The following is a 13450-nucleotide window of genomic DNA, read 5'->3' on the forward strand; positions in this document are numbered from 1 at the left end:
ATACAGTGTTATATTAGTTTTACATGTACAATACGGTGATTCAACTTTTTTTAACAATATATTTTTTTAACCATATTTTTTAAAGTGAGATTTTCCTCTTAAGCTTATTTTCTGTTTAATTATTTCCTTTCTGTTGGCCTTCAGATACATTCTGTTCCTCTCTGTTGGCCTTCTAATACGTTCAGTTATTAGATTAAGTTTTAGTCACAAGAGGGAGCACAGTATTAGATATATTGCTTGATTTTATTGGGAAATACCTTGACAAGTGAGATGAATTGTTTTAAATGAATTGAAGAGTGAATTTGCTTTATATTCCATTTAAGATATGTCTTAAAAAGATATGAACTGCTTGCTGCCACAGGTAAAATCAGATTGCAGGTTTAACTTTTTGAGGGATTCAGTTATTTTCTTTTTCCACATCAAATTTAAGTGAAGACCTAGGTCCCTCCTTTTCTTGCCATCCTCCGGGTTTATCTAAATTGCCTGAAGGGGCCTGACTTTTGCCTATGTGATGTCTGAAGTTTTCCTCTTCTCACTAAATTACTTAGTGGAAAGAGAATAATACTATATTATCTGTTGGTTTCTTACACAATGATATATTGATAGTGGAGTACGTTTTACCTACATTTAGGAATAGTTCCATTAATGTAAATCTTCTGGGGTTTTGTAAGTGTTCTCCTTTTCCAATTTTGTTGTAGCCCATCTGCCTTAAGTTGTCAAATATTCACAACATGAAGAATTTAAATTGCTTTGTTAAGATTTTCTGAAAGGCATCTTATTACTGCCTCAGTCATGCTATTTAAAAAATAAATAACTCAGTACTCTGGCTGCTTTATTTCATCCAGGTTCTTTGTATTTTTGATTATGACTCAACTTGGGTGCTAGTATCAATTGTTTTATGATTCAACTGATTATAATTATTATGATGTTTAATTATAATGTTGATTCTAGACAGGAATTTGATAAAAGATAGTTTGGATTATGTTCCTGTTTGAATGGATTTAATATTAGAAATGTCACTAGGGTATTATTGCAAGATATCTTTAATACAAGGAGGCTGATAAGAATTAGAACTCCAAGAATACATATAGTGATACTCTCTTGTATTTGGATTTTAATTAGATGTGATAATTTGAACCTTTTACAGTGTTCATTTTATTTTACCTTTATTAATAGTGTGTTCTGGGATCCCTGGGTGGCGCAGCGGTTTGGCGCCTGCCTTTGGCCCAGGGCGCGATCCTGGAGACCCAGGATCGAATCCCACGTCAGGCTCCCGGTGCATGGAGCCTGCTTCTCCCTCTGCCTGTGTCTCTGCCTCTCTCTCTCTCTCACTGTGTGCCTATCATAAAAAAAAAAAAAAAAAAAATAGTGTGTTCTACTCCATTGGGTTTTTCTTTCCTTTCAGATATTTATTGTAATGGATAATATAAATCTCTTTGGCATTTCCTTGCTGAGCTATCTTGATGGTAGAGAGTGCATTTAAATACAATCCACTGCTTCTCTACTTAAAAAAAAAAAGTAGTCTCTAAGAGAAATTAATTGTAATTTCTCCTCTACAGCACTGATTCTTAGAATTTTAGCTTCATCAGTGACTTCAGAGAAAGAAAAAAAAAAATAAAACCTCATTCAGTTGTTTGTATACAAATAGGTCATCAATGAAATGTTTGATTTTTATCAATTGTATTAAACACATTTTTATTTTAAACTAGCAACAAAAACAGAAACATTGTCCTATTGTAAAACCAGTGATATTTTCAGAAAATAGTCTGTAGATGTTGTGAAAGACCATTATTGCCAGTTAATGATAGCTTATATTTGAACTGTGACAAATTGTGATTGTCGGTAATGTTCACTGGCCAGTAGAAAAGAAGAGGCAAGGAAGAGTTGAGCTCTTGATCTGCTTAGTTTGCATTCTAAAAAATGGGGATAGGATAGTTTTTTAGAGTGTATTCACATATGATTCTTTCCCCTTTTTATGCATAAGCAAAGGCACTGCTTAGTGAAATAATTGCTAATATGAAGTACAGGATTCTTAGTTGTCTGTCATTTTTCTCCATTCAATGTAACTATGTCCTTTTAGCAAAATTTCTTCATGGAAATTTAAATTTTTTTTTTTTTTGGAAATTTAAATATTATACGTGAATATGTATCTGTGGATGTGATCTAAATATATACCTATACTTACATATAGATATGATCCATTGTAGGATATCAGTTGATACTTATAAAATTTCAATTCACAATGTAGTTTAATAAATTCTATTTAAGTTTAAATAATATATTCTCTTTGAGAGCTAGACAAAAGTTATCTACATTGTTTTATTAATGTGTTTTGAAAAGCAGTGTCCCCTTGCTTTGTTTTGTTTTCCAGTGTAGTCTGGAAAGCACTATATTTGGAGTGCTGAAGTCCTGGAATGTTTATATTTGCTTGTATCCATTTAGTTCATTTTTTTATGCTGTCATTTTTCATATTTTCTATTACCAATGTCTTGTGATTATAGACAGAAATAGTTCTGTTAAACTTTTTTAATAGAAAAATGTCATTACATCAATTCAGTTTCAGAAGTAATATAAGAACTTTATATTTGACTTTTCACTTTTATGGGTGTAGTAAGCTTTCTGGTGATCAAAATAATAACAAGCATTTTAAAGCAACTTAGAATCCAAATCTTAGTCTTTTTCTTATTTAATGCCACTATTTCTGCTTGCTGTTTTTCTTATTCACAGTCCTAATTATTAATCTGATCCCTTAAAACTATAACTGTATCCTAACAAGTTAGTATTTAGCAATTCTTTTTAAATTAAAATTTGATTTTTGCATGTTGAGGATTAAAAATTCCTCTCCCCTAACTAAAGCTCCTTTGAAGTTATTTTAACATAACTTTGCTATCTGTTGTATGTATTGTTTTCTTTTCTTCCACTTTGACTACAAATTCCCTCAGGTCTCCGCTGGTTCATCCTCCAAGCCATGGATGCCGCTCGACTCACAACAGCCCAATTCACACTGCTACTGGCTCACGACTTACTCAGAACTTCTCTGTGTCTGTTCCCACTCTCATCTATACTGGTACGAGACTGCTCAGACTCAAGAGCTGGGGAAAGCAGGCCACAGACAGAGTGGCTGCAAAGGGCAGGCAGGCAGGTAGCATAGTGTAGGCAGGTACCACAGGTCTTTGCTTCCTCCTTTTCTTACTTGAAGTCCAGCTGCAGTGAAGAAATCCAGTATTTAGCCACCACAGAGGCTGTAACTACTTGGAAGTGAAAATGTTCTTCTAGCTTCCAAAGTCTCTTCCATAGATCCTGTAAGAACCCTATCTTACATAGGCATCCTGTAAGTTTTTAGGAGAGTCCTCCAGTATGTATTTTTGCCATTATTTCTGCATTTGGTTAGAAATAAAATTGATGATTGGATTCTAAATGAAATAACTGTCAAAGCTTTTGATTTGCTTATTTTATTTATGTACAAAACTTATTACATAGTAGGGTCTGTTTTATTCTGTGGAAGAGAGCTATTGGAAAACAGGTAAGCAACTTCTGCACAAAATGCAATGGTTCTGTGTAGCTGTATTCATTTTTTTTCACTGCTGTGTTTTTAGCTGTGGCACTCTTGATGCTATAGGATAAGGAAACATTTTTCTTTTGAAGATATCTGTGTGTGCAAATATAAAAACAATTGTGAATATTTACACACACCATTTGCAGCATCATTTTTTTTTGTAACTTAAAAAAGCATTGTTTATTTGAAAGTATTTTAGTCATGTATTTATTCTTTTTATTTTTCCTTTTAATATTTTTTACCCCCTTAGTCTGTCATTTCATGCTTCTTTGCTTTTTTACTTGGCTTATTAACTGTTTCAGTGCAGATAATTTTTTATCTGGAGAATGATGAATGGTTAAACAGCAATTGGTTGTCTTTGGCCTCATACCCAGCTCCACACTTAAGAAATGACTGCTGGCCCTGCCCAATACTTTCCTGGTGTTTGGATCATGCTGCCTTCCGTCAAGTCCTTTGGCACATGATTGCTTAATATTTCTCCACCTTCTTCTGGCAGGATTCCCTTCAATGAAGATCCCAATCCCAATACTCACTCATCAGGACCCTCAACCCCTCTGAAAAACCAAACTTATTCCTTTTCACCTTCCAAGTCCTACAGTCGACAGTCCTCTTCTTCTGACACAGATTTGAGTTTGACACCCAAAACTGGTAAGGCGCTTCCACCCACCTTTTTCTTTTCCTTTTTTCTTTTTTTTTTTTTCTTTCAAATTTGTTTCTGTTCTTTATTAGCTTTCCATCCAAGGCTTTCCTCCTGTTTTTGGCATTTAAGTTAAAAGATAATGTGACTACTGATCATTTTCAGTTACTATCATTAAAATATGGAAATTTCATACAGTTCAGAAATTACCTTGTTCAAAGATCTGCCATTTGTTGATTTAATCAGTGTGGATATGAAGTCCAGAATTTATTTTTGCATGTAGACATTTTTCATTTCATTATCATATTATGAGGAATAACATCTTAAAGCTTTTGAATAGAAAGTAATACTAGTAGCTTGCAATCCAATTCCTCATGCAGTGGAGACATTTTCAAATTCATTTTTCTGTCTATTTCTGAGTTTAATTCTAAGACTTTATTATAAAAAAGTTTGGAACATTTGAAATGGTTATATTGGAGTGCATATATCTATTTATTAACTTTGTGCTATTTAAAATGTTTGGTTTTGCTATTCTTACTCTTTAGGTTAGAAAGTAGCATTTTTACTTATTCTTACATATTTCTCAATGTTTGAAATTTATGATTTTTCCCTCTCCTATTTGTATTTTGATGAATAATTTCTGTGAGTTTTTATGAATGTTTTATGATAAAAATTGTTTAAAAAGTCAAAATATTTTGTTACTTCTTAAAGTAGAATTAACCTATTTAAATCATTAAGTTAGTATTGTTAAGGAAAGTAAAATGTAAAAAGTCAAAAAGTTAGTAGTTAGCAATTTTTGTAAATATTGTTTTTGTCTGGTGGTTTTTTCACCAGATTGATGAAAACATCTTGCATAGTTTCTGTGTCATTTTTACCATCTTTAATAAACTTTTGTGTGTTAGGAAAGAAATTTATAAAATGATCCTAGATTTTATGAAAACAATGAAAAGAAATTAATTCAATAGCCAGTGCCACTTCTAAAATAAAGAAAGAACATTAAAAAGAAAGCCTATAGATTTAGTATCTATTTGTATAAGTGTAGTCACAAAATGTGAGGAAGAGAAGTATGAATACCTAATTCTTTAAAAAGAATAGCTTATTTTTTATTTATGTAAACATAACATGAATAACACCTAAATATCATGAGATTTAAAAAAATATTTATTTTAGAGTGAGTGAGCATGTGCCCACGTGCACATGGAGTGGTGGGGAGCAAAGAGGGAATCCAAGCAGCCTCCCTGCTGAGCATGGAGCCCTATGTGGGGCCAGTCCCACAACCCTGAGATTGTGACCTGAGCCAAAATCAAGAGTAGGATACTCAACCGACTGAGCCACCCAGGCCCCCCAAATCATGAGATATTTGATAGTAAAGCTATGGAGTGTGGCATCTTAACCATATTTATGCCATAAAAACTGAACCAAAGTGTAGTTTCTTCTTCTTCTTCTTTTTTTTTTTTTTTAAATAAAAGGTGAGATTCTGGCCTTCAAATTCATACCTATCAAAACAAGAAAGGCTTAGGATAGTATTTGAAGAATAAGTTTTCTTAAAAATATTTCTTTAGGCTTTGACTCTTGGCGACTTGTGTATTCCAGGTAACTTTCTGATATTTTAAACTTTATTTTTCTTTACCGTGCCACAGATAAATTTTTAAAAGTATTTCCTTGGTCTATTTCCTTTCTTTTAATACACCAGAAGACCAAGTCTAAAAAAGATGGTCAAATAAAACTTAATTGAATGAGATTTGTCTTCCCTTAGCTTTCTTGTAGGCAATTATCAATGAAAACTTTTTTGCATTTGATTTTCTAGCTCCAAAGTTCTAGTTTTTAAAGATTCATTTATAATAGTAATTATTCTCATGTATTTCTATATTAGCTGCCTCTAAATAAATTATTTTGTTTTTCTACTGCATATGCTATTCACTATCGTTAATATATATTTGTAGAACATTAACGATTTTTAGTATTTTGGCCTTATCCTCAATCCCTAAATACCTTTGAATATTCCTGAGGAGTGTTCTGGAAGAGATTTGAAATGGCAAAATTATGATTTTTTAAAAATTTCTAAAACTATAATTGAATATGCATTTCATAATTCTCTGCTTTCAAATTTATCTGTATATAAAATCAGTCTCTTGAGAAATAGTGGGGATAGGCTGATTATGATTGATTTATTATATGTAAACTGGGAAACCAAAAATAAATAAAGCATGGAGAAAATTCATTTTCTATTTGTAGTTAAACTGTTGTTTTTTTTTTCAGATAAGTCTAATTTTAAAAAATGGATATTTCTGTAGGTTCTGATTTTTGGCATTTTACAGGTTTTATTTTCATATTTTTTTTTTCAAGTACTCAATTAGTAGGATTGGAATTTTAGAATACTAGTGTTAGAGTATTGATCTGACACTGATTCAAGCTAATTTTTACTTAAAAAAAAAAGGCTTTTAACCATGTATATTTTTTGTGATTTGAGAGTATTTACCCCTTACATACTCAAATCTTTAAGTGTGAACAGTGTTATGATCAGACTTGAATAATTAAAATTTTAGAGGAAAAAGAAAAGTAGTAATATCTCAAAGATGGACAGGAAGAAGTTAATATTTCAGATTAATGATGGCAACTGTTTAATGTGGTACTATTTTTTTATGGGTATTCAATTAAAATACTCATTAGTGATAAACTTTAGTAACATTTGAAGAACTGTACTTTGCCACTTTAAATCATGTTTATATTTGAGGCAATAAGTTTCTGGCTTTAAAAATGTTTAAGATGGGGGTGCAGCGGTTTGGCGCCTGCCTTTGGCCCAGGGCACGATCCTGGAGACCCGGGATCAAATCCCACATCGGGCTCCTGGTGCATGGAGCCTGCTTCTCCCTCTGCCTATGTCTCTGCCTCTCTCTCTCTCTCTGTGTGACTATCATAAATAAATAAAAATAAAAAAAATGTTTAAGATGTACATTTTAACTTTATACATTCTTAAGCAAAAAAAAAAGGCAATTTAGGTGTTTTTGAAAAATCAGCTCCCAAGTGATTAGAATGGTATAAAATCCCATGTTAATGATTTAAAAAAATTTTTACAAATGCAAAGTTTATAAAGGTTTGGCTAAATTTTAGACTATACCTTTTATTTATATTGTGTTGGGTAGATGGTCTTGCTAATGACTTCATATGCTTAGTGTAATTTATGTAGCATTTTAAAACCCATTTTTACTGTTATGTTTTGTTTCATCATTGCTTTCCTTATTCTGCATTTTCTGGTCATCTTCTGAATCTGCATCTTTTCTCTGCTACTTTCCTCCACAGCACCTTACTTACAGGGGCCTAGGATTTACCTGTGTCCTAGCTCCCCCTCTCTCTCTTGTGGTTCCCTTCATCTTAAAAAGTCCTGTCTCCTCCTCTCGGAATCTAGCCTTCCCCCTCATCCTTCTAGCCCTGTCAGCCCAGTTCTGAGGAAAAGTGTTTCTTTCAGTGAAGAGCTGTTCCTGGCTGCTTCTGGTAGGATCACATTATGTCAGCTTTTTAATCCCTTTATTTTAAATCACCTTTGAAAACAGTTAATTATTTCATACTATAAAGAAGTATTGGGTATCTTACATAGGGCGTACTTCTTATTTTTCTTATTGGTGGACAGAGTTAAATGATTATGATGATTGTGAGGACGTGATTGAAGGTTACTTGATAGATAATTATGAATATTCTGAAATTATTTTATTTATTAAAAAATTCTATGTCCGAGGACATAGATCTGTCTATTTCCAATGATTTTAGGCTCTCATTACTAGAATTTCTGTTTTAGACGCTTTACTTTCTTTCCCTTCACACCAACTCCATTCACTTCGGTCCTGCACCATCATATTGCTCAGCCATATGGCTACAGTAGTAATTATTCTGTTTGAATCAATTTAAGTCTCATTTGGTGATATTCTTTCATTATCCATTTTTTTCTGTCCATTGCATTAATTTTCAAAATATTCTGCTATATTTTCAGATGTTTTATTTATCTCTACAAAATTACATTTTATTTTATGGCTTTCAGTATGCTTCATATAAAGATCTTAGTTTCATTTCTATGTTTAGTATTGTATAGTCTCTAAAAACCATATTTAGATTACTACAAGAAAAATGCTTTCTTTTTTTATTTTTAAAGAACAGAATGGGACTATACATATGCTAACCTTTGTTTCCTTATCCAAGAACAGCTAAAAATGTATAAGTAAATTAGTTTCTTTTTTAAGTCATTGCAGTAAATCTGACTGTATGTATCTTCAGTTTTGAAAGGGTGGAATTGAACTGTTAACTTCAGTTTATAGAGCACTGGCTTCTTATCTGTCCCCTGCTTTCTATAATTTTTTTATCATAATTGATCAATTGGTACTATCAAAAGGATAAAGTAGGGAAAGAAATGAGAAATTAAGCCTTTAAAAAATACATCTAAGAGCTTGGGAAATATACTTTTTTCATTCATAACTATGTACATTTGTGATGTGTCTAATATGTCTGATTTTTAGTTTTTAAAGGTATATTATGTTGATTTTTGCAAATGAGTATTTGAAAACTATGAATGTTAATAGTGTTTTGTCATAATGTTATGTTTAGGAATGGGAAGTTATCAGAAATTAGATTTGCCTATATTTCAAAACTGCCTAAAATTCATGCTCTCAGAGAATTTTGGAATATTTTTAGTAAGCCCAATTAAAAGTGCTTCTCTTTATTTACTTTTAAACAAACATTTGATGTTTCTCTATTTCTTTTAGTATTCTTAAATTGTTACCATAGTAAGCTTACAGTTGACCCTTGAGCAATAGGACCCTGCATAAGTTGAAAATGCTCATATAACTTCTGATTCTCCAAAAGTTCAACTATTAATAGCCTACTATTGACCACAGGCCTTACTGATAACATAAATAACACATATTTTGTCATGTGGATTATATACTGTATTCTTGCAATGAAGTAAACTAGAGGAAAGAAAATGTTATTAAGAAAATCATTAGGAATAGAAAGTACATTTACAGTTCTGTACAGTATTTATTGAAAATAATTCATGTATAAGTGGACTTGTGCAGTTCAAACCCGTGTTGTTCATGGGTCAAGTGTAATTGGTAATATCTTGATTATTTTGTATTAGAAGACTCGACTTTTAAAAATTGAATATTATACAAAAATTCATCACATTAAAACATACTTTAAAAAATAGGTTTTAGAACAGATTGAGTCTAAAACTAGCTGTGATCAGTATGGTTTTGACATCTTGTTTCTAAAGAAAACTTTGTGAATAAAATAGAGTAAAATATGTGCTAATTGCCATGTCAAGTACTCTAAATGTTTGGATCATTTTAAGAGATTTTGACTCATGATATTTATAAAAATGAATGCAGTTAAACCTTCTGTTTCTATAGTTGTTTTTTGGTTGTTATTTATGTACTGATGTTCTGTAGGAATGGGAAGTGGTAGTGCTGGAAAAGAAGGGGGGCCATTTAAAGCTCTTTTAAGACAACAGACTCAATCAGCACTGGAACAAAGGGTAAGAGACACTCAACATTCTTTATTCTTACACTGTTAATATGATTTTATTAACATGTTTCCGTGTATTTATAACTTAATATATGGTTATATAATATGGTTTTGATCATGTATCTGTAATGTAATTTCAAAGTCCAAAAAAATTTATTTAAGATATCAAAGAAATTTGTTTATGAATAATTAATTTTAATTTGGAGTAATTTTGTAACTTTTTTGTTTTATCCTCCCATCTTTTATTAGAAATAGTCTTTTTGGAAATAGCCATTGAATGATGAAATCATTTCTCATTTTATCTTAAAATTATAATTTATAGAAGGAAATAGTAGACTTTTTCCAGAAAAAAATATTTTAGTTGTATATTAAAGATAATTCTTGGGACCACCTGAGTGGCTCAATTAGTTAAATGCCCAGCTCTTGATCTGAGCTCAGGTCTTACCTCAGGGTTGTGAAGGCAGGGCTCTATGCTGGTCATGGAGCCTCCATAAAAAGAAAGAAAGAAAGAAAGAAAGAAAGAAAGATAATTCTTTAGTATATTAATATATTTATATGCTGTGATTATTTTTATGGGTGGCCAATCTCTGAGGGGTAAGAAATGCACAGATTCGGTATTTCTACAGATTAACATAAACAATGTGTATTTGGTATGTGAATACATGTCTTTTAATTATTATAAGTTTAATCTTTAGTTAACTATGTTAAATGGGAAATAAATAGTTCAAATTTTTGGATGATTTTTCTCTTTTTTTTTTTATTTTTTTTTGTGTGTAAACTTCATTGCTAAGGGAGGATCGCCTCATAGGTTCTGTAGAAGGCGGGTATGTTTCTGAACATGTGTGAGAGCCTATTTCTTGTATTGGTAGCTGTTCTAGTTTTAATCTTGATCATTTGTTTTATTTAAGCTTTAACAAATGTTGCCAGCTTTATTTCTTTCCGTAATGCAATTTTTTTAACTTATTAGCACTATGAGGCTCATTTTTTTTCCTACTTAACTAATACAGTGCATGATTATTTATATGTTATGTTAGTTATTTTAAGGCACAGTTCCACAGCTTTCATTGTGTCTGATTTGGAAGTTTATAGCATTTACAGAATTTTCTTTTACATGTTCTATTTTACACTAGCATTAAAAAAAAAAAAGGTAAAACCTAGTAAATACTTATAAATGCATTCTATAAAACAAAGATATTTCTTCTCTAGAGATTAGCTTTTGAGAATAGTGTTTTTAGATTCTATTACTACAAACAATAGAACGGTTTGCTTTTTTTAGACTTTCTTTCCTATGTGGAAAGTATCTGTATGTACTGTTTGCCTTTTAGACCAGGCTGAGGGAAAGGAGAGCTGAGCTAAACAGATTGATGAGACTTCAGCACCACAAGCTGTTTGCTTTATCCCCTTATCAGGCAGCAGTTGCCCTTGAGCTACTTTAACACCTTGCAGGCATACCAGCTCCTGTCATGCAAAAACCCGCTTAAACAGTGGAACCATTTATTAAAACCAAATACTGAAAGAGACTGAAAACAGAGAAGTGAGTCAGGGTGAGATATGTGTTCACTTAATTTTTTAGGCCAGAATGCTCTTACTTCCCCCCACTCCAGTTTTACATTCTCTACAGAGTTCCTTACACTAGGAATATTTCCTTGTAATTATCATTCTAGAATTCATAAGAATAGAAAAACTGATACGAGATCAGAGATTTTGCCCATATGTCTGCCTGTGACTGTATTATCTATATTAAGAACTTTTGAAAACATCTAGCTTTATAATAGAAAAACACTAATCAATAAAAATTGTTTCAGATTTAGTTTGGATAAAATTTATGTTTTCAGATGTGCTTTTTAACACTCTTAAAGTTTTGGACACGTTGGGCATACATTACTAGTTAATCTTTATGGAATTAGCGGTAAAGTTGTGGGAGAACTATATAGTTTTCATTTACAACTTTGTAAAACCTGAGTTGGCAATATATTTATATACCTAACCTGTAGTAGTTACTTGAGTTAATGAGATTACCTCCCTATCCTGAGTATGTAATAAATAGAACAAGCATCATCTTTAGCTTTCCCATTCACTAATGTGAGTTGCCATTAGTATGTCTTTGTTTTGGGAAAAAATTTGTACAGAAGTATGAAGAATTCTCCCCATATGTGTTCAGATATGACTTAACTCTGCCAAGTTGAATACTACATCAAGGTGAACATATGATATACTTAATGCCATTTTTATATTTATTTTTAAAATATTAATTTATACCCCTTGCCACCTTTAATAAATTGTATGGCTTTTTTTTCTTGAGGCAAAGAGAACCTTTGTCCAACATCTTTTATTTAATGGATTAATCAAGTAGCAGTTCTCAAAAAAAGAAGTGTTCTCTTTTTTCTTTCACAAAATCAGTGAAAAGTAAGTTGATAAAATCTTGGTGATAGAGGTCAGATGATTAGGAGATAAGATGTAGAGGTAAAAGCTTGATTAGATTTAGGTTCTACCTGTGAACTATTTGATGTAAAGCAAATTTATTTTTCAGTATGATTCTTCTTTCACCTGTAAGAAAAATGAAGTTACTTTTCAGCTGCTGGGATGTATATTTTTCTTCAATAAAGAAACCTGGTTGACTTGGTTTAACCTAGGGTTTCCGAAATATATTTTACAATGAAATCTTCTATGTGAAATACCTATTAGTATGGACCACACTTCGGGAAACACTGGCATAAAGCAAACTCTGTTGATAGATTATGACCTTTTTAGAAGTGGAGTAAAATTATACAATAAATCATAGTAGGAATTTGGCATGGAATTTTTTTTTTTTAAGATTTTTATTTACTTATTCATGAGAGACACAGAGAGAGAGGCAGAGACACAGGCAGAGGGAGAAGCAGGCTCCATGCAGGGAGTCGGGTGTGGGACTCAATCCTGGGTCTCCAGGATCAGGCCCTGGGCTGAAGGTGGCGCGGCGCTAAACCGCTGAGCCACCCGAGCTGCCCGTGGAATTTTTTTTTAAGATTTTATTTATTTATTCATGAGAGACACAGAGAGAGAGAGGCAGAGACACAGGCAGAGAAAGAAGCAGGCCCCATGTAGGAAACCCGACGTGAAACTCGAACCTGGGTCTCCAGGATCATGCCCTGGGCTGAAGGCAGTGCTAAACTGCTGAGCCACCCGGGCTGCCCCTCTTGAATTTTTTTTTTTCCTGGAATATTTTTTAATCTCAAAAGTTAACTCTGGTTTCTTGGGATAATAAAGGGACTATTTTTTTTTTAAAGGGACTATTTGATTAAAAAATAAACTATTTAAATATATTCTAAGAAAAATTCTAGTTAAATGTTAAAACATTACTCCCATCTAGGTGTTAAAAGGGTTAGTCTTGGCTGATCTTAAGGAAGCTGTTCTTTTCAGTGGAAGAGAACCTATACATTTATCAGGAATAATGATAGACTAGAAATTAAAACCAGCTCCTTGCCTCACTGTTTTAATCAGAAATTTCAAGAAACCAGGTTTATAGCTCACAGAGGGCTGGCACTTTTGTAAGTACTTCTAGTAGTCACTATATATTGGGGCTGGAGATGATAGGTATTTAACAATGGGTATCAGCTGTAGTTCTTCTGAAAGAATTATCTGAAGATGGAGTTTTGGTTGAATAGCCATGCCATTTTTACATGCTCCAGGTTAGATTTTGTGTGTTAAAGTAAGTGTGCTGATTGGACGGGTAGGCCAGTTTAAGTTGACAGAGTAGGTGTCTGCCT

General features: G+C 32.3%; 1 protein-coding gene across 26 annotated transcripts in view; it reads left to right on the forward strand.

Moving 5' to 3' along the window:
- The window catches only part of C2CD5 (C2 calcium dependent domain containing 5), a 101368-nt gene that overhangs the window by 29683 nt on the left and 58235 nt on the right, over positions 1 to 13450 (forward strand). For 7 of the 26 annotated variants that reach the window (XM_072798685.1, XM_072798687.1, XM_072798684.1 and 4 more), the window contains exons 8-11: positions 4053 to 4204; positions 7494 to 7685; positions 9629 to 9714; positions 10496 to 10528. In XM_072798685.1, the coding sequence (XP_072654786.1) occupies positions 4053 to 4204; positions 7494 to 7685; positions 9629 to 9714; positions 10496 to 10528 (463 nt within the window). Of the gene's footprint in view, positions 1 to 2942; positions 3068 to 4052; positions 4205 to 7493; positions 7686 to 9628; positions 9715 to 10495; positions 10529 to 13450 lie in introns of all 26 variants that reach the window. The other 19 variants (XM_072798697.1, XM_072798698.1, XM_072798707.1 and 16 more) reach the window with 5 other exon arrangements.

Source organism: Canis lupus, chromosome 25 (genome assembly GCF_048164855.1).
Source record: "Canis lupus baileyi chromosome 25, mCanLup2.hap1, whole genome shotgun sequence".
In the NCBI taxonomy this organism is placed as follows: domain Eukaryota; kingdom Metazoa; phylum Chordata; class Mammalia; order Carnivora; family Canidae; genus Canis; species Canis lupus.